Source organism: Schistocerca serialis, chromosome 5 (assembly GCF_023864345.2).
Source record: "Schistocerca serialis cubense isolate TAMUIC-IGC-003099 chromosome 5, iqSchSeri2.2, whole genome shotgun sequence".
NCBI lineage: Eukaryota > Metazoa > Arthropoda > Insecta > Orthoptera > Acrididae > Schistocerca > Schistocerca serialis.
Window position 1 is genome coordinate 793,932,464 of NC_064642.1, and position 21,124 is coordinate 793,953,587.

Sequence of the window (21,124 nt, forward strand, 5' to 3'; positions counted from 1 at the left end):
CCTACACTCTATGAATTATCAGAATAATGCACAACAAGGAAGCTCACGTCAGCTTCCAACGTGCAGCTACTCATGTGCTACAGCTCACAAGATCCTTACTCTTATACTGTACAGCACCAACCAAACTACAACCAGAATTCTCAACAATCTCAGTTTTGTGTCAGTTCACAGACGCAGCACGTCTGTAGGAGGAACATTAATCTGTTTTGTGTGACAGTTCTCAAAAGCAGCACTTCTTTAGTAGGAAGACTAAAGGTATACAGTTTTACAAAAAATTATGGTCACAGATGTAGTCTTTTATTTAATAGCCTACATTAACATTACAATAGAAAACTGAAGGAACGACACTTACACAAATGCCACACTCTTTCTTCAATATGGCAAATAAAAAGGGCATTGTTTATGGAATACAAAGCGATAAAAGCCAGAAAGAAAATTTACAACACAGTCTTACAAACTGATTACTACATTCACAAATTTAGTCAGAAGCTCAAGAGTTACATTAATTCTAAAATTGATTCTGGTTTATGCATCAAGAAACAAGCTACACACTACTGACAACTGGGAAATGTATATACGGAAGGCCCCAGTGAAGTAACAGCATTACAACTCTACCTAATGGTCATGTTTTCACATGTCTAAGGCAGAAGGAATGGCCCACACATCACAAATACTTAAACATACATATATCATGAAAAAATCATTAGTCTAATAAGTAACTGTGTGTTGAAGGTAAATATTGCCGTCTTTGAAAAGATGGTGCAGTCAAGCAAACACATTTGTCTGTATTAGTGAGGAATTCAGTCTTATTTGGTGCGCTTACGACCACGTCCACCTCTTATGGCAGCCCCACTGCCACGTGTTCCTGCAGCAGGTGACCCAGCTGTACCACCTGTAGGTGTAGCAGCTGCTGGTGACCCACCTGCAGCTGCTTTTCTTGTACCAGGCTTTCCCTTTGCACCTGCTCCTTCAGCCTTTGATGAAGCAGCTGAATCATCTTCTGTAACCTCTGCTCCGCTTTCTCCTTCAGCTTCTCCTTCTACAGTATCAAGAAGCGTACCAATATCATGGTCTACTTCAGCCCAAATATTATCTTCTTCATTTTCTTGCTTAACTTTACCTTCAGCTCCTTCAGCACCCTCATCATCTTCCTCTCCACCTTCAGGGGATCCCTCCGCATCTGCTTCTAGAGGATCATACTTCTCCTCTCCTGGTAACAACTGGAAGAGTTTTCAGAAGTTAACATTAATACATGAAGTAATCATTTCCAATAAAATGACAAAGGGGAGGGGGCACAGGACAAGACTGACCATCTTTTCTCAAACTATGAATAGAAGCAAGGTAATCCCTTTTCCAAATTCCTACAGTATCTCATCTAGTAGGCCAGAGGAAGAGAGACGACCCATTTAAGATTTAACAAGATTGTGAACAGATGAGAGGCAACGAACTAGTCAGTTCTGTAGCACAGTGGTCAAGCATGCACACTGTCGATCTGCCACCTTTGGTTCGATACCAGCTCCTATAGTGATTTTCCATTTTATGTTACTCCTCACAAACTGTTTATTATTTTGTCACGATGTTTCTTATAAAATTTGAATGTTCTCTCTCTCTGCCACCTCCCCCACCACATATGAACTGCATGCAGTCTTCTATATGTAACAGGTTCCTTCTTGAAGTACAGATGGAACGACAGCAATTTCAAGCCTAATGAGTATTTCCCTTGTACTTTGGTGTCCTCGTCTGGTACACAGTTGCAACAATTATGCTTATGCTCATCTGAAACGGGCAACAATTACACTTATGCTCATTCTGAAATGAAGTTCCCATGATCTTTTCCCGAGATCGGGAATCACGATTCATCTTCAAATCTGGAGGAAAGAAGTTGAACAAGGTGGCTCTAAAAATAACAATTGCATTCATCAACTTCAGAACATGGGGAATATTTCAGGATGCACAAGGCTTATGAGCAAGTGGTGAGCATTAGAACAGGTACAAACAGTGTGAGGAATAATAATAAAATGACAATAGCAGTGGGAATCTTACCCAAAGGGGAGAATTTACAGTGTGCACCTGACCACTTCCATTATGCCCCTGACTATTGTTATTGCTCAAATATGTCACAAATATTTAGAGTTACTTCTTTTCCTATGGTATATTTACACGAGACATTCTATAGACTTTGAAGGGGCAACTATCTGCTTCTATTAACAGTTTGAGCTCCCTCCCCTTGAGAGTACCATGAAATATTGCAAACAAAAAATATATATTATTAGAATGCCACTATCCTAAGCACAACGTCAATCAGAAAGATCTTGCAAATGAATGTCGTTATTTAAGCAGTTATTGTTGTGGTCTTCAGTCCAGAGACTGGTTTCATGCAGCTCTCCATGCTACCCTATCCTGTGCAAGCCTCCATCTCCAAATAACTACTGCAACCTACATCCTTGTGAATCTGCTTAGTGTATTCATCTGTCTTTCATCTCTGTCTCCCTCTACGATTTTTACTGTCCACACCTCCCTCCAATGCTAAATTGATGATCTCTTCATGCCTCCGAACATGTCCTACCTACCTCATTAGTTACGTGATCTACCCACCCAATCTTTCATTTTGAAAGCTTATATTCTATTCTTGTCCAAACTAGTTATAGTCCATGTTTCACTTCCATACATTGCTATACTCCACACAAATACTTTCAGAAAAGACTTCCTTACACTTAAATCTATACTCAATCTCAACAAATTCCTGTTCAGAAACACTTTCCTTGCCATAGCCAGTCTACACTTTATATCCTCCCAACTTCGACTCGTCAGTTATTTTGCTTCCTAGATAGCAAAACTCATCTACTGCTGCAGCTGTCATTTCCTAATCTAATTCCTCAGCATCACCTGATTTGACTACATTCCACTATTCTCATTCTGCTTTGTTGTTGTTTTTCTTCTCTATGGCTTTTAATTCCTACAACCCTGTCTCACTCCCTTCTCAACCACTGCACCCCTTTCATGCCCCTCAACTCTTAACTGCCATCTGGTTTCTGTACAAATTTTAAATAGCCTTTCACACCTTGTATCTTACCCCTGCCACCTTCAGATTATGAAAGAGTATTCGAGTAAACATTGTCAAAAGCTAGGTTTGCCTTTCCTTTATATATCTTCTAAGTCTTAGGGTCAGTATTGCCTTGTGTGTTCCAACATTTCTACAGAATCCAAACTTATCTTCCTCAAGGTTGGGTTCTACCAGTTTTTCCATTCATCTGTAAAGAATTCGTGTTAATATTTTGCAGTTGTGACTTATTAAACTGCTATTTCAGTAATTTTCAAATCTGCCAACACCTGCTTTCTTTGGGAATAAAATAATTATATTCTTCTTGAAATAAGTGTTTTGCCTGTCTCTCAAATCTAGCTCAGACAGTAGTTTTGTCATGGCTGGCTCTCTTACGGCTACCAATAGTTCTGATGGAATGTAGTCTACTCCTGAGGCCTTGTTTCAATTTCTATCTTTGTATAGACCCACTATATACTCCTTCCATGTTTTTGCTTCCCCTTCTTTGATTAGGACAGGTTTCCCATCTGAGCTCTTGATATTCATACAGATGGTTCTCATTTCTCCAAAGTTCTCTAATTTCCCTGTAGGCAATATCTTACCCCTAGTGATACATGCTTCTACATCCTTACATTTGTCCTCTAGCTATCCCTGCTTAGCCATTTTGCACTCCCTGTTGATTTCATTTTTGAGACATTTGTATTCCTTTTCACCTACTTTATTTACTGCTTTTTTTACATTTTCTCCTTTCATCAATTAAATTCAATATCTCTTCTGTTACCCATGGATTTCTACTTGCCCTATTCTTTTTACCTATTGATCCTCTGCTGTCTACACCATTTCATCTCTCAAAGCTACCCATTCTTCTTCTGTATTTCTTTCCCGTTCTTGTCAATCATTACTTAATACTCTGAAACCCTCTACAGCCTCTGGTTCTTTTAATTTACCCAGGTCTCAACCTCTTGATTTCCTACCTTTTTGCAGTTTCTTCAGTTTTAATCTTCAGTTCATAACCAATAAACTGAGGTGGTCACAGACCGCATCTCCCTGGAAATGTCTTCCAATTTAAAACTTGGCTCCTAAATCTGTCTTACCATTATATAATCTAACCAAAATTTTTCAGTGTCTAGGCCTCTTCCATGTACTCAGCCTCCTTTCATGATTCTTAAACCAAGTGTTAGCTATTATTAAGTTACACTGTGCAAAATTCTACCAGGCAGCTTCCTCTTCCATTCCTTACCCCAGTCCATATTCACCTACTACTTTTCCAACTATCTAATTGCAGTCCCCCACGACTACTAAATTTTTGTCCCATTAATTTCTTTTATCTCGTCATACATTTCTTCAATCTCCTCATTATTGGTACATACTGACCAGCTAGAACATTATAACACCTACATAATAGCCAGTACACTGAAGCAATGCAGCCTTGGTAGGTTGCTTGATGGAGGTGGCACCACTCCTGTACACGCGAGTCACCTAATTCTCAGAAATTCCAGGGAGGGTGGGGCGGCAATGAGCTTTGACGACACATTCAACCGCATCCCAAATGTTTTCAATTCGGTTAGGGGTTCAGCGCAAATGGAACTCAGTGTTCCTCAAACCACTCCATCACACACCTGGCCTTATGACATGGCGCATTATCTTTTTGAAAAATGTCGCTGCACACGACACTAAGGGGATGTACACGGTCTGCAGACCAACATACAATACTCCTTGCCCATCATGGTGTCTTCCATGAGCTGCTCTGGACCCATGGATGCACTCTTTAATGTTCCCCAGAGCATAATGGTGCTGCCACTAGTTTGTCTGCCCCAATGTATAGGTGTCAAGGAGCTGTTCCTCTCAGACAGATTTGTGCTTCCCACTGGTGTGATGGAGAACGTTTCGGGATTCATCAGACCATCCAACGCTGTGCCAATGGTCACATGCCCATTTCTGTCATTGCTGCCATTGTCGAGGTATTAACATTGGTACATGCATATGGGCTGGCTGCTGTGTTCAGACACTTAATCTGTCCAGCTTTTAAATCTGATGTTTGTTCTGCCACTGTTTGCCACCTGACCTATTTTACCAGTTTGCCCAGCTTACGAGTCTAACACCTGTAATGAATGGCAGCCACCCAACCCCACTACATCTAGATGTAGTTTCACCTCTTTCGCCACGTGTTGACACACACCACAGCACTCCTCAAACACAAAACAGGTCGTACCGTTTCCAAAATGCTCATGCCGAACCTCTGGACCATCACAATCTGCACTCTATCAAAATCAGTTTGCATGCCTTCCCCATTCTAAACAAGAACAGCACTCTCACTGATATTATACACACCCTGCATGTTTCTCATTAGCAGTCATTCCTCACCAGGTGGTGCTATCGCCCGGACAGGTTTATATCGATACTAGGTTGGTGGTAATAATGTTCCAGCTGATCAGTGTCTTAAGAAAATTTTAGGGTATACCTCAATTCACCAGTTTAAAACTAGATATGTGTATTGTATCTGTAGAACAAAGGAACAGTCAGACTGTATGATTGTTTAACATTAACAATGAAAATTACTCTGTTACTGGGCCACAAAAGTCTGGATTGACTGGGTATTTGGTCTAACCACCACCACTGCTTGTTTATTGTACATAGTGGACCATGGACCAAACAGTGTCTTCATTCTACAACTCTCAAAATATGGCTGTAGGTACAAGTGACCAGATTAGTTTGTCAAAAGGTCAGTTAACATTTGAGAGCAAAGGTTTAGCTTCCATCAAGAATACGCCACCAATACAAACCCAAATGTCATGACCACTGTAGTTAATTTAAATTCAGCTAAGAAAATGTGTCAATTTTCTGGTCACACATCATGTAAGCTTTTCCCAACCAGGCCAAGAGCATTAGTACACTTAACAGGAGTAATGGGAACAGTTAATCAGTTTTTATAATAATTATCTAAAGATTTCTTTCAGACACTATGAAAGCAGTATTATGTGACTACAGAAAACCCGTGTTTTTAATCCAATTACTTGAGAACAGCATTTATCTTCTGTAATATCTCAAATACCATTTGACCATAGGCAAAAAGTTGAATGGTGTGTTTTAATTTGTTACAAAATAATGAGTGCCACTACACACAACAAAACTTCAAATTGTCAATGGCATGTAAGTGATGCAAGCATACTTTTAAGTTCTATTCTAATTTAAAAATGTGTCAATTCCATAGTTCAGCACTGAACTGAAATATTTCACATTATCAAAAAAGTGACAATGAGCATGTTCCTGTCTAAACTTGGCATTAAAGTACTGTCAACATGGTTACCACCCTTTCTTTTAATACTTACAAAACCAGTTGGCCTAAGTTTATCAAAGACTTCTTTGTCAGACCTTCACGTATTTCTTTGCTATAAATTATACTCTGAACTAACCACATAGAGCAATATTTTTTAGAGGATTCACTGATTTATAAGCTTCATTGTACGAGTGCTCATTCCTTTGTAAACACAAAGCTTTAGTGATAATATAGTAGCAATAAAAAGCAATGAGCTTTAGATGTAATGTACTTTAGCCATTTTGCAAGGGATGCTGGGAACGTAAGTACACAGTAATGTATAGTTTGAAGCAGCACAACAGGTGTAAGGAAATAAGCCTTGCCCCTCTCACACGGGAGACAGCTCAATGAAATTAAAATTGCATTCACAGTGCAATGCTTTTGTGCATAATAACCAGGATGGCTACCCAAATTTGGAAAAAATTCCCTCCACAATAATGCCTTTACTCTCATCTGAGCTACATCCTGGCCATAAACAGTAATTTAACTAGTTTTTAAGCACTGACAATTCATGAAATAATATTAATATAATTTGTTATTTATGAAACTCAAAATTCAATTTCAATGTTAGGGTCAAAATGCAGATTTTCCTGAGATTTTATGAACTTCCTGAAAGTCCCTGATTTTTCAAGTAAAATCTAATTCCCTGAGGATTCTAAGTTTTAGAAAAGAATCACCACCTTCACCGTTTCGTAGCACATGTTGGCGACCTGTGCTGACCTTAAGTCATCTGACTTCCTAGGGCCTAGTCCCACTGTACGTATAATATCACGTTAAGTAGCTCACAAATCGTCCGTGTAAATCTTGAAACTTCCTGGCAGATTAAAACTGTGTGCCTGACCAAGACTCGAACTCTGGAGCTTTGCCTTTCGCGGGCATTCTGAGTGTTAATCTTATTATCAGGTTAATTAGAACTGTTTTTCACTAAATTGTTACCTTCTTTTCATCAGCTTCAGAAGTATCCATTGATTCTTCCTCATTTTCACCATCTTTTTCCTCTTCTTGCCCATCCCCCTTTCCAGCCTCACCATCTTCCTCTTCTTTAATCACTTTACGGCGCTTCACATTCCCTTCTTCATAGGTTGTAGTCTCATCATCATTTGTACGTTTGCCTTGCTGTAAATGAATTATGTGAATAAGCAAAGAATTCATCTCACACATGACAAAATGCACAACTAAAATTAGTTGCTGAAAATTTTCAACAAGCCTTTGATGGAACTTACATTCACTGAAGCCAGCTAACCCTTTTCTTTTCATTCACCAAACTAAATCAATACCAACACCTGTCAACTCAGTGCAAAGATAATTTTTGCTGAACAGAATTTTGAAATTCTTTAACTTTTCCTGGCATATATTATGGAGGGGAAGGTCTTACTCATTCAACCAGAACATTGTGGCAGACACACCCAGTATTTCAACAGGTCAAGTTACTAGACACAGCAATGGGACTGATGCAAAGTTGCTTGGGATACCTTTTATACCTGTGAACATTCCACACACTGAGCATATGTCCTACCAGCGAGTATGCGGGTGTGGCGAGAGGACAACCACAGTAAACAAGAAATTTAAATCTCGCAGCAGTCAGTCATTTAGCACACTTGCTACCTCAGTCTGTTCATACACTGTGCATACTTGCCATGATTGTCAAAATTTTTCTTACTACAAGGAACTGCCGTTACATTTTGGGCATTTATAGGGTTCCAAAGTAAATATTTTCATTACAGTTTTGAAAGTATAAATGTTTTTGATTTATGGCATTCCTCTCATCCACCTTTACAGCCAAGCCAACAAAGACAAAAGCCAAATAACAGAAAAAATTAGTGTTTAAAATTTTGGTACAGTGGTATGGGGAGTGCCACACAAATATACCAGTGGGGTGCAAGCATGGGGGAATGTGGCATTAAAAGATCACTATCTTCCTCAAGTAACTCAACCCACAGCTTTTAGCAAAAACACTTCCCAGCGCAAAATCAAAACCACATTGAATTCCCTACAAAAAGTCACATTCGTTGTTTCTAGGGCTAACTTTCTGTATTGCAGAGGGTGGAAAAGTCACATAGATTATTAAAAATGGTACAATTATGGTATTAAATTAATTGTTGAAATTATCTTCCCCATAAGAACTCTACAGCTGGCATACAGGATGGCTAAGAAATTTCTCTAGCAGCATTCAGAGATTTGCATAGATTCTGTCTGTGTGTGTTTCTTGAATTACATTATCAGTGACTGATTTTCACTATGTAGTGCCTGCATACTGCCTTCATAGGGCACACTGAGAAAGGGCTGATATGACTTTGTGAACATGCAATGAAGAAAATATTAGTCCCAGAGAAAAAAATTAAAACTTACCTTGTAGGGAATTCAATTTTGTACTAACAAACACTTCACTTCACTGGAAGCTGCATTTTTCACATAATTTAAGACAATGTGACCTTAGATTCCATTCCACCTCACCCCCCTGCACTTAGTCAGGATTTTTATGTTGTTCATGACACACACTCCAACCATTGTAAACAAATTTGCAACTATACAAATTTTCGGCCATCTAATTTTCCATCACTGACTGGTCTGACATTCTAAAGTTACTTTTCACAATCTCTTCATCTGAAGAATCTGTGCTGCTGCTGCTTCTTCTTCTTCTCCTCATTCAAAATTTCTGTACCACCCTTCCCTTGATTAGGGGTTTGCACATGTAAAGGGGCTGGAATAAACGATCAAGAAAACTGCATGAAAAGGAACTTTTAGACAAAAAAGGTACAGAGCAGCCCACGATACTGTCAGCTGCTCCTGTGAAACAAGATCTGGAAGGAGTATTTACACAATGGTGTAAAGCACTTCCACCACAAGTGCACAACTGGAAAATCGTTAATGGATCATGTGTCTGCCACTCCATACCTTGTCTATTCACTGATTAGTTATCAACATATCAGGAAAAGCGAAGATTGCTTCTCACCGTATATAAGAGAAAAGTCTCAAAGACTGCCACATGTTGAGCTTTTCACCTGTGAAGTCCAATTTTCTAAATTAGACAAACAGGACATTCACACAAGCACAACTTATACACACATGACCACTGTCTCTGGCCACAGACTGGACTGCTCGTATCACTATCTTTATTCCACTACTTAGAAACCACCACCTTATTCAGAAGTTGAGATTTTTATGTCAAGTCACAACAGAATTCATCATGTTGACTGACTGCTAGACAAACAATCTCAGTTTGAAATATCCATCTACCAACCCACCTTTTCTGCTTTTTCCTTAGCTTCTGCCTTCTTCTTTGCTTCTTCTGCCATAGCCTCTCTCCTCTCTCTGGCTTCAACTACTCTTGCCTGTAAATATCAATATGTCAAAACACTGAAAATAACTAAGCAAGCAGCAAATAGCCATAAAATATGATTCAACAATAAAAATGCATCTTTGCTTACCTTTGTTTTCAACATAGTAACATAATTATTGTAATGAGTCAATGTGCGGCAATGAATTTTTGCATCATCGTCATTCAAGAAGAAACGATAGCAAGCACGGCATTTTATTCCTGTTAGTTTCTTGAGTGCACTCTGACCTACAAAAATTAAATGTATTGCATGAATTACTATTTTTTTTAAATACAGAATTTTCCCTGTATTCAGCATTTAATTGAATCCTTACCAATTGGAACATCAGGATTATATTTTGGTATTCGTGTCCGCAGATTGCTGAAAGACAATTCTGATAATTCATCAATTGGTGTGGGATCTTCTGCACCCTCTTTTTGTTTTCCCTCTCCCTTTTCATCCTTATCACCTTCTTCCTTATTCTTATCAACCTCTTTTATATCCTCTTCCTCCTCTTCACGAGTTCTAACCTTAATATCTTTCCTCTTGAAATCATCATCTGGAATAATTAAAACCCAATTACTAAATATCCACACAACTCTGAATTAGTACATCACATATGTTCATCTCAAGTTACCTAAGCTACCAGTGTCAGAGTCGAGCTCCTCTGGCAAAAAGTCATCATCTGAGCCATCTTTACGATGCTTACGAGCTTCTGCAGATTTCTGTAAATGTAATCAACAATTAGTGCCACAGTTAATGATAAAACTGTCATTAAATTTCAGTTTATCTCAACAGAAATTACAACTTTGGTGTTTTGGTTCTGACTATAAACACAGTGTGTGCGACAAGCTTTAAGATGACATTAAAATCTTTACCTTGAGATGTAGTGGCGTCAATCGGTGATGGTCCCATTCAATCCTGGTAGGGAACTCCTTTTTGCACAGATGACATCGTGGATGGAGAAATTTTTTAAGTTGCTGTAATAAGAAAACACAATTAGCACCAGATAAAGTCTCTCAGTGTATATGCAGTCCTTATTGCCCACAACTTGTGTATTTTATTACTTCAATTATCTTCATGCATTTATGATGGAACTGTACTTTGTAAATATCTATGACAAGACCTCTTCATTGCTCTATAGATGGCTACTGGTTTTGACTAAAGTCATTTGTACTTCAGTCTGTGTGTCATACAATATAATTTTGTAGGTACATTAGTGGCATATGTGGAGACTGTCTACAAAATATATTGCTAGGAGTAGCACAGACATAAATTTAAATGTCATGCACAATGTGGCAGTTTTTCACTTTTAAGTATTTATGATATGTTTCCTGAACTGGAAACAAATGGATGCATTCCTACAGTGAGGTATTTAGTGAGTGAAGCCAATGAAAATTTCAGTACATCAAACGGCTGACCACATCACTGAACAACAAAAGTTATAACTTCTCTAATCAATAGTTAAGGGTAGAACATGAGGCAATGGACATGCAAAGTTAAAGGACTGAAGAGTATTTTGTCTTGACAAATGAGCCCAGACATCTTCAATGATTATGAAATTGGTGTATTATAACTGACTTCCATCAAAAATATACTGTGTGCGTGGGAAAATGTCACAGAGCACAGAAAACATAAAAGCAATGACAATCCTGCTGTGTTTTGATAGTGGTGCCACCATTAAATCACAAAATTTAGAAATACATTACAGACAGATTAATCATTTTATCAAAGCGAAGTATGATATTACATAGGCATGACAGTATGGAGGCTGCATAGCCACAAGACAAACAGATGAGAGTCTACATCAGAATTTTCAAAACACACACAATAGCACATACATGATTTTAACATGTAATGCTAAACTTGACTAAGTTTCTTAGGAAGTTTTGTTGCCGACGCACCAGGCAGAAACATGAATGTTGATGTGTTTCTTCCTGATAACTACATGTGTCACCTGCAAACAGACATGTAATTCATCCTGTGAGAGCTAAATGTAGAAAAGCCATCATGCTTAAGTCAATTTCATTCCTCAAAAAAGTCATGGGAATACATTTTTTGTGCATGTTTGTTGGTGCTTGCAATGTTGAACAATTTAACAAGTACTGGCTGTGGGTCTATATCAGTTGCTGTTTAAGACTATTCTCCTGTATGCTGCCACAGACACCAGAAGTATGGCACATCAGGATTTGTCATGATGACAGTTCTGCAGTACAGGCAGATTTTAGTGAACTGTGTGACGAATTTTGAAAAGCAGAGCAGAGCTAGACGTATACTGATGATGATGCACCTATATTACATTTTAAAAGCAGTATCTAAATTTAGATATAGCAAGGATTACTGAAGTTAAGTGGCAGGAGGCACAAGACTTCTGGCCAGGTGAACACGGTTATAAATATGAAGTCAAATAAGGGTCATGCAAGAATGGGTTTAATAATGAATAAGGAAACAGGAACACAGGTAAGCTCTTATGAAGAGAGTAGTTAACACATTATCAAGACACAAAGCCCATGCCTACCATAGCAGCACAAGTTCACATGCCTATTAGCTCCACAGATGAAGAGATTGTAGAAATGTATGATGAGGTGCAAGAAATTACTCAAAGTAAAGGGAGATTAAAACTTAATTGTGATGGGGGGAATGAAATCTGACAGTAGAAAAGGGAAGAGAAAGAAAATAGGTGAATGTGAACTGCAGGAAGGTATACAAGAGAGACCATAATCTGATCATCGCCAATACTAATAATCCAAAGGTCGTATGTGTGGAAGAGACCTGGAGACACTGGAAGGTTTCAGATAGGTTATATAATGATTAGGCAGAGATTTAGGTATCAGATTTTAAATTTTAGGTCATTTCCAGGAGCAGATGAGGACTGACCACAATATATTATTTATGAACTGCAAAAATGTAGCAAATTAAGGAGATGGGACCTGGCAAATCTGAAAGAACCAGAAGTTGAGAGATTCAGAGGTGACAAACAGGGGAAAGCAACAGAACAGAAGATGAATGGATAGCTTTGAAAGATGATGTAGTAATGGCGACCACAGGATCAAATAGGTAAAAAGACAAGGCCTAGTAGAAATCCTTTGATAACGCAAGTGATACTGAATTGATGAAAGGAGAAATTTAAAAATGCAGCAAATGAAGCAGGTGAAAGGAAATACAAACGTTTAAAAAATGAGTGATAGGAAATGCCAAATGGCTAAGCCGGAATGGCCAAGAGGACAAAATTAATGATGTAGAAAGATATTTCATTAGGGCAATGATAGAGACCACCTCCAGGAAAATTAAAGAGGACTTTGGAGATTAGAGAAGCAATTGTATCAATATGAAGAGCTCAGATGGAAAACCAGTTCTAAGCAAAGAAGGGAGAGCTGAAAAGTTTAAGGGCTATAAGGGGGTCTATACAAAAGAGATGAAGTTGAAGGCAATATTATAGGAAGTGAAGTGGTGTAGACTAAAATGAAATATTGCGAGAAGAATTTGACAGTGCCCTGAAGAATCTAAGCACTGGCGGTGGCGGGGGGGATGGTGATACTCCATCACAATTACTGATAGTCTTGGGAGAGCCAGCCATGACAAAACCCTTCCGTTTGGCATGTAAACTGTATGAGAGACAAAATACCCTCACTCCAAGAAGAATGTAGTGAATTCCACTTCCAAAGAAAGCAGTTACTGAAAGTTGGGAATATTGCTCAACTATGGGCTTAGGAAGTCATGGCTGCAAAATACTAACTAATTCTTTAAAGAAGAATGGAGAAACTAGTAGAAGCTTACCTCAGGGAACATCAGTTTGGATTCCAGGGAATGTGGGCACACAAGGCAATACTGACCCTATGACACAGGAGAAGTTAAGGAAAGAAACTTACGTTTGTGGACTTAGAGAAAGCTTTTGACTATGCTGACTGGAATACCCTCAAATTCTAAAGTTGGTAGGGGTAAAATACAGGTGGCAAAGTCCTCTTCACAACATAAAAAAAAAAGAAAAAAGAAAGAAAGAAAGGGGTCGACAGTTATAAGAGTTGAGGAACATGAAAGGGAAGCAGTGGTTGACAAGAGTGAGAGAGAGAGTTATGGCCTATACCAGCATCCTTCAGTCTGTATTCTGAACAAGCAGTGAAGGGAACCAAAGAAAAATTTGGAGTAGGAATTATGTCTTGAAAGTAGGAAATAAGACAACAAAAGCAAAACATTATATGACACAATGGGAACTAGATTAGGAAACAACACGAAGTAGTAGATTTAGTTTTGCTATTTGAGCAGCAAAGGAACTTATGATGGCTCAAGCAGAGAGGATATAATATGTAGATTGGCAACTGCAAGGAAAGCAGTTCCAAATAACAGATGTTTGTTTAGGAAATCTTTCCTGTAGATATTTGTCTTGAGTGTAGTCACATATGGAAGTGAAGGATGGGAGACAACCAGTTTAGACAAAAAGGAGTTTTTGAAATGTGGTGCTACACAAGAATGTTTAAGATTAGATGGATAGAAAAAAATTGTGTCATAGCTTGACCAAAAGAATGGATCAGTTGACAAGACATTCAGATATACCAAGGAAACTGCAATTTAGTACTCTAGGGAAGTTTGGGTAGCAAAAATCAGAGAGACCAAGAGACGGATACAGTAAACAGACTGTGGAGGATGTAGGTTGCAGTAGTTATTCGGAGATGATGCTTGCACACATCAAACTGTTTTCTGACTGAAGAGCACAACATCTACTGGTAATACACAAAGGCAAAAATTTCAAGACAACTGCTAATAGACAAGTGACCTGTCATGATTGTCTACTGATCACCAGATTTAGCAAAATAAGGATATTTTTCCTCTCCTACCAATCAATTTCCAATGTTCAAATCTCAAGCCCAATAGAAGATTGCCACATCTGTTTTGCACATGTCTGCAGGGCATAACAAAGACAACTAATAAATCATAAGATGGAAATTGTGGTCAGCACTTACTTTCAGCAGGCAAATTCTATAGCAATCACCGAAAGACAACCAGAAGTAAAGGTGTCAGTAATATTCAGTTTTATTTGATTCACAAAGTATTTGATGTTTCAATCCCTGTGCTTCAATGTAGTTTCTATAAGAAACTAAATCTGCCCAATCACCACCAATGTCACTTTATTATTTCGAAAAGTTGTGAATTAAGTGTGATTCTATTCTTTTCCCAATACACAAAGAGTTAGAGATTCATCAAAATATGAGAAGAGACATCACAGACAGTGTGTAAAGAATTTCACCACAGTTGGCATCAAGGATTTAATAAAATAATTTTTGCATTGCATTCTTCTAACTCAAGATGAGCACTACTGCCAAACCCAGGACACTTGAGTGTCATGTCTCACTTCATAGGTAGAGTCAACACTTCAATAATCTATCTTCACAACTCCAGCAGTTATTAATATTTGTGTCGCAGAAGAATGATTACTTCCAAACTTTGGGACATTCATTTCTCATTAGAACTTTATCATGGCCAAGTAAATGCTTTTAAGAGAAATTTTTATTGGTTCAGTGAAGCTTCAAGATCTCCAACCAATGAAAATGTTAAAAACAACCAAGATACTGCATGGATGTAGAAGCTGACCTAATGTTTCGCATACATTTTTAGATATCCACAAACCTGATGTCTCTCATTGCGGCGATGAACCATTAGGTGACCATAGAAATGTAGATCACACATTGTACAATATTCTCTAGTTTTCATGTGAACTTTCTTTCCCTGTCGTTTCATGCGTTCCATTTCTATTTCACGTTGTTGTTCAGCAACCTGTGGAACAATTGACTTGTTAAAAGGCACAATCAGATTTCGTTACATCAAAGACCTACAACATTTTCAAAATCACACTTAGCTCTTACAATGGCAACACTTAAGACAATTTACACATATGAAATGAAGCAGCAGCATAACATTTACAGAGGGAGTACAGAATTACGTTAAGTGGAATTGTGAGTGAGAAGGGACATTTCAGAACAATGCTTTAACACTATTTTCATTGCTCAGCACCCTCATTTTCATGCAGTTCAGCTAACTAGAGAAACCACCCACTGCACAAGTGCAATTAGAATCCAACCATGACAGTCTTTAAGGCATATGTTCGAACACCTAGGAATACTTATAACAATCATGTAATACAACAGTAAATCCACTATATAATTCAGCACAACAGAAACAGATTCTAAGTAAATACTGTTGCCAACATAGTGAACTAATTTAAAATGAATTATAGAACAAAGACACTGGTAACCCATTCATGCTAAATGAGGGACACACTTCTACACGATATAAATTACTTCATTTCAGCATTTCAGATCAGTACTGTGATCCAAAGAAAATGGAACCAACCAAAAAGACTTGGCATCCACGTCTGTACTGCAGTTTACAGTGTTACCTTTATGAGAAATGTTTGCACAAAGTTTAATTATAGTACTCACTTTTAATTTATGTCTCATTAACTCCACCTTTATTTTATTGCTTTCCTCTAACTTATCCATCATCAGTTGGTGTGTCCTGCCCTTCAAGTGGCTTTCAAAGGACTGAAACAAAATTAATTATTAGTAACCTCAAAAAATTATAAATATAGTTTGAAAGCTTATGTTGTTTTCAGTAAATATCTTAAAATAATTTGTTATATACAGTCTGAAAACTTGGTGTACCTATATCAGTCTCAACAAATTTAAGCACAAGTGCAAATACACACTTAAGAATGATCACAACAGACAATCTGTGTATGGAATTAAACTAACTAGAAATGTAAAAATTCAACAGTGTGTCATATGACCCCAGTAAGTAAGATTTTATCTTTCACTCTTCAACTGCAAGTGAATTAGGACTAATAAGTACTTACATTACCATCCCACATATGCTTTTTGCAGACATGACAGAAGAAGAGAGCATTTGGTATACCACTGTATCTATTTCCTTTTTCCTGTTAATAAAAAGGAAACATAATTAATTCACATTCATAACAAATTAATAATAAAAATGAGCACTAATTTTATATACCTCATCATCATCATCTTCTCGTTCCTCTTCAGTTTCACCATCACCTTTGTCTTCTTCTTCCACAATTTCTCCATCTTCTGGTTTCCTTTCCTCTTTCCAATCTCTCTTCTTATCATCACCTCCTTCACCTTCCTCCCTGTTAATGAAATCAGTTACTGTTATGCTACTACCCTCCACTAAAATTTAAAATTAATGATGATTTTACAGTGTTAAATTTTTATGGGCACTGAAATGAAGTGTCACTGATCAAAACTTGGGAATCAATATGGAACATTAAAATGGCAACACTGACCAACAGAATGGCATTAAAAGCTTTAGTTGAAATATTTGTAACACTATCAAGAAAAATTTATTAACTTCCACAACTTTGCATAAGAGCAATAAGTTCTCGTAAGTTTAGAAGTAACCTGTTTAACACCAAACAGTTTGATTTCTAGTTTCCAGCTTTATTTTTCATTTAAGTGACAATTTGACATTAAAGCAAAATTATTTACAATTATAGCACTTTCTTCAATTTCACCACAAATCTCTGCACAGTTATTTCAATGCAATTACATGACAACTTAGTAGAAAAGTTATTGCAGTTCACTGTAAAAATAGCATACACGATTTAATATGACTATGCATCAACTGCATCATCCTCAATTCATTTCTTATGTGCAATAAGGAACAGTTGACTGACGTAACAGACCCCACATTTGTAAAGCCCTTTATCTACTTTACTAGCAGCTCAATCCCTGCCTGTAAGCTTCCCAATGTTAACAGTAAGAACTGCAACACAATAACTTTAGTGAGAAGCTGCTCAGTTAAGTCTATCCCAATCTTATGTAACAAAGATTCACTGTCCTCCAGATCGCAAGACTACAAAATAGTCTAGATAATGTTTGAACAATACAAACTGCCATAATTAAAAGTCATCACATATCTACAGGCTTACTTATGCAACGTTCTTCGATAAATTTTAAGTAGAAACAAGTATATACCAATAAGGGGCAAAAAGTGGTAGTTGAGAAACTCTTGTAACTAAGTCAAACAGAGAGCAATGCAAAAGGGTAGCTTCATGAAATATTTGATTCTTAACATGTTAACATGTCTTTTAGACACTTTTCCCTTTTACTGTTCAGTTATATAATCTGATGATGCCAGGAACTTTCTATTATAATAGGCCACATTTTTTCCAATTAATGTTTTGAACAATGACATTAAATTGGTTAACATACATTACTGTCATGGAAGTGTGTTTCCACATTACTAATTCAAAAACCAACTAAAAAATAAGCAAATTCAAATTTGCAAGATTATCATGAAATGGAAAAAAAGTCAAATGGCTTTCAGAAGTTATTTACAGAAAATTTTTCTGAAGCTTTCCAGAAATCAGCAGCTGCTGGACATAAATTACTTTAAACCAACACTAATTCAGGAATCTGCAGAATGATTAATGGAGGCAAGCATACATCATTTAGCACACTGCTGCTAACCAGAAACAAGTGTAAGACACTATGTGCTTATTATACTTAATTTAGTAACACTTAAAATTAAAATTGAAAAATTATGATTTAAAAAAGTAATTTCTTTCAAAGCCTGGATTACTACTGAGTTTTGTTGTTGAACTCTTCTCTCTTGAACAGAAACAAGTGCTGTCAATTTCTTTTGCAACTGTTACTTAATAAAAATAATACATAGGTCTGCACACAATAATACTTAAGGTCAATAGAAGTATGAAGACAAGTGTGCATTCCACCAGATATTTACTTCTACAGGAACACAAAGATACTAACAAAGTGGGAAGCCAAGATGCAATAGATTATGTTGCAGAAAGAATGGCAAGCTGCCATTGAAAGGTATCCCAGCAAGATGCTGAGAATTCAGAAGTGAACGGTACAAACTTACAACAGTAAGATAGAACAGTGATGAAGCAGTAAGTTCTGCTTACCTTTTCCCATCCTCTTCATCTGCTTTTTGCACATCTCCATTTGTCTTATCCTCCTCCTCTTTATCCTTATGCTCTTTGTCATCAGCTTTACCCCCAAGCTTGCTGCCCGCACCTGGCCGGGACTTCCTTACAGGACTGCGAAACCCTTGAGCTCCCGGCTTGCGCTCGGGGCCACCCTTCGAAGGGGTGGAGCGACGGCCCTGTGCGTTCTGCCACGTCGCAAGGACGGGTTGTAATCACAATTAGCAACAACATCAGCAACAACCACAATTCTTTGGCCAAATTGAGTAAAAAGGATGATCCGGATATTTCTGGATCAATAACTGGGAACAGTTTCAAAGCAATTAAAATGGCCAAATTTCAAGGTGGTTGGTTGTGTGTGTATAGGGAAACAATTCATTGAAGCCTTCACAGAGTGACATAACATGTAAATGTGAAACTAGAAAGTTGACATATAAGTAAAAAAAAGGTTATTTTGCAATGCAAGTACATGATTGCAAACATACAAATTTTATGACAGCATGTCTTGGGTGTGCTGTGCTAACAGCAACTCAAGCTGAAGTATTTAACTGATGCTTTTACTGTGAAGTATTCAGTAGTATTAAATCATAAACATGAGGAAAACAGGCATTAACATATAGAAGTTGTTTACATTAGAACACTGAAACAGTGTATACACATGGCATAAGTGTAATAAAATGAAGATAAGGAATTAAGAATTTGTAATATCAATGCTTCAAAAAATGCAAAAAATGAAAATGTTAAGGAACATCTTAGTTTAATGTTCATATAAGGCTGTTAACAGTACACAGCTGGTAATCTCGAGGCCAGAAATCCAGATGTTCGTAAGCAGGCACTATTACCGAGAATGCCTGCTTCATAGCCAACATTCTCCCAACGGACAGATCTAGAAACCGATCAGAAGTGACCTCAAGTCACATTCAACATCACGGCACTGGCCACTGCCAATGAAGTATGTGAGTTATTTCTGAGTGGTAATGAGCAAATGAGAAAAATGCTCATGCATACTCCATCTTATGAACGAGATGAAATGTCTTAACTACAATGAAGCCACTGAATGCAAAGTTCCAGCAAAGAGGCTGCTAGAGTGACAAGCTTCAGCTTCCTTAAGTAACTCGAGCCTAAAATCCAATTAAAAAGGAGGGCAACTTGTTTAATATCAGTAAGTTAATAGTTGTGACATTATTAAAAACCTGCCACCCCCCCAGCTGCCGTACTTCCATAGCTGTAGAACTTGTTTGTATATCAATAGCTTGACAGGATATACTTCTATACCACAGTTGACATACCTTATTGTACGGTTCAGTCCTGCGAGAATCAAGCCGTCGTCTTCTGTTGTCCTGAAATCTACCTGGAGCTGAACCAAATTGCTGTTGCTGCCTGAAGCCTTGGCCTATATTACCAAGTTGACCCAAAGTGCCAAGACTTAACAATGGAGGAACCTAGTACGTAGAAAAAAATGCAATCACAAAATGTAAATTCCTTCATTATCTGCTTGCAACACTAAAAAGTAAAATTTGAACTGTACAATCAATTCCAAAAACCTCACATGAGAATAGCATGCTTAGTATTTAATGGGAAATTCTCATCTATTTGGGGCATCCCCAGAGTATCTTGGTACTATCTGTTACAATGTTTATTGTGATTGGATGGAAAAATCACCTATTCCAAAAAACACCTGCATGCATTCCACACCAACAACCAGCTCTTCTGTTATGGGAAGTGCACCCCAACCTATTTAGGACTGAAGATCACAAAATTGTGTGTCACAAAAAAGTTATTAGTGTTGCCAGAGCTTCTGGTTCAGGCCTTCAACTTAGCTACAAGCTAGAGGCCTATAGTCATTTCTAAACAATCCAAAGATTTATTTGTTTCAAATTTGAAACACCTGAAGGAACCAAGCACCACCTCAACCCATATCCCAGGGATCTGGAGCTGACTGCACACTGTTCTATTACGACACATGGTTCTCCCAATAACTTCCACCATAGAGGGTATCGTTATTCACTATCTGAACTTTTTACAGATGAATACAATAAGAGACAACAGAAACAGAACCCAATGGGAACACCTCCCAACCACTTTACAACATTGCACTGATATTTGAATCTATATCCTGTTGCTTGCAATTCTCTAGACATGAATTGATGAATTCAGGTTTTCCCAAAATCTCATGTATGTTCCAACTTTCCACTTAAAATGCTTTTGTGAAATTGTGGACAAACACTTACTGTCCTCTACTCATTGAACTCTACAAGTTACTCACAAACCAAAAGAATGAACTGCCTTTTCATCTGACATTCCTTCCCTGAAGACTGAACTGCAAGCCTGACAAAATAATATAGAAAGAGTATTACTACTTTTACACTATGCCTCCATCAAGACCTTAAGAAACACTGGTAGCGAGGATATTTATTTCCCACATAGTGGGCTGAATGTCATAAGTTAGTCTGATAACTTGATCATACAAATGTATATACTTTAGGTTTAAC

At 37.6% G+C, this 21,124-nt stretch overlaps 1 protein-coding gene across 2 annotated transcripts in view; it reads right to left on the minus strand.

Moving 5' to 3' along the window:
• Positions 1-275: 275 nt before the first annotated feature.
• LOC126481512 (zinc finger protein on ecdysone puffs-like) overlaps positions 276-21,124 on the minus strand; it is a 40,262-nt gene continuing 19,413 nt past the window's right edge. The window contains exons 3-16 of one of the 2 annotated variants that reach the window (XM_050105310.1): positions 19,922-20,074; positions 18,612-18,820; positions 16,679-16,814; positions 16,521-16,601; positions 16,108-16,209; positions 15,296-15,442; positions 10,552-10,653; positions 10,311-10,398; positions 10,008-10,232; positions 9,785-9,921; positions 9,602-9,688; positions 7,293-7,472; positions 1,121-1,220; positions 276-1,039 (exon numbers count right to left, since the gene is read on the minus strand). In XM_050105310.1, coding sequence (XP_049961267.1) covers positions 807-1,039; positions 1,121-1,220; positions 7,293-7,472; positions 9,602-9,688; positions 9,785-9,921; positions 10,008-10,232; positions 10,311-10,398; positions 10,552-10,653; positions 15,296-15,442; positions 16,108-16,209; positions 16,521-16,601; positions 16,679-16,814; positions 18,612-18,820; positions 19,922-20,074 — 1,980 coding nt within the window. In that variant the 3' untranslated portion in view covers positions 276-806. Of the gene's footprint in view, positions 1,221-7,292; positions 7,473-9,601; positions 9,689-9,784; positions 9,922-10,007; positions 10,233-10,310; positions 10,399-10,551; positions 10,654-15,295; positions 15,443-16,107; positions 16,210-16,520; positions 16,602-16,678; positions 16,815-18,611; positions 18,821-19,921; positions 20,075-21,124 lie in introns of both variants that reach the window. The other variant, XM_050105309.1, reaches the window with a different exon arrangement.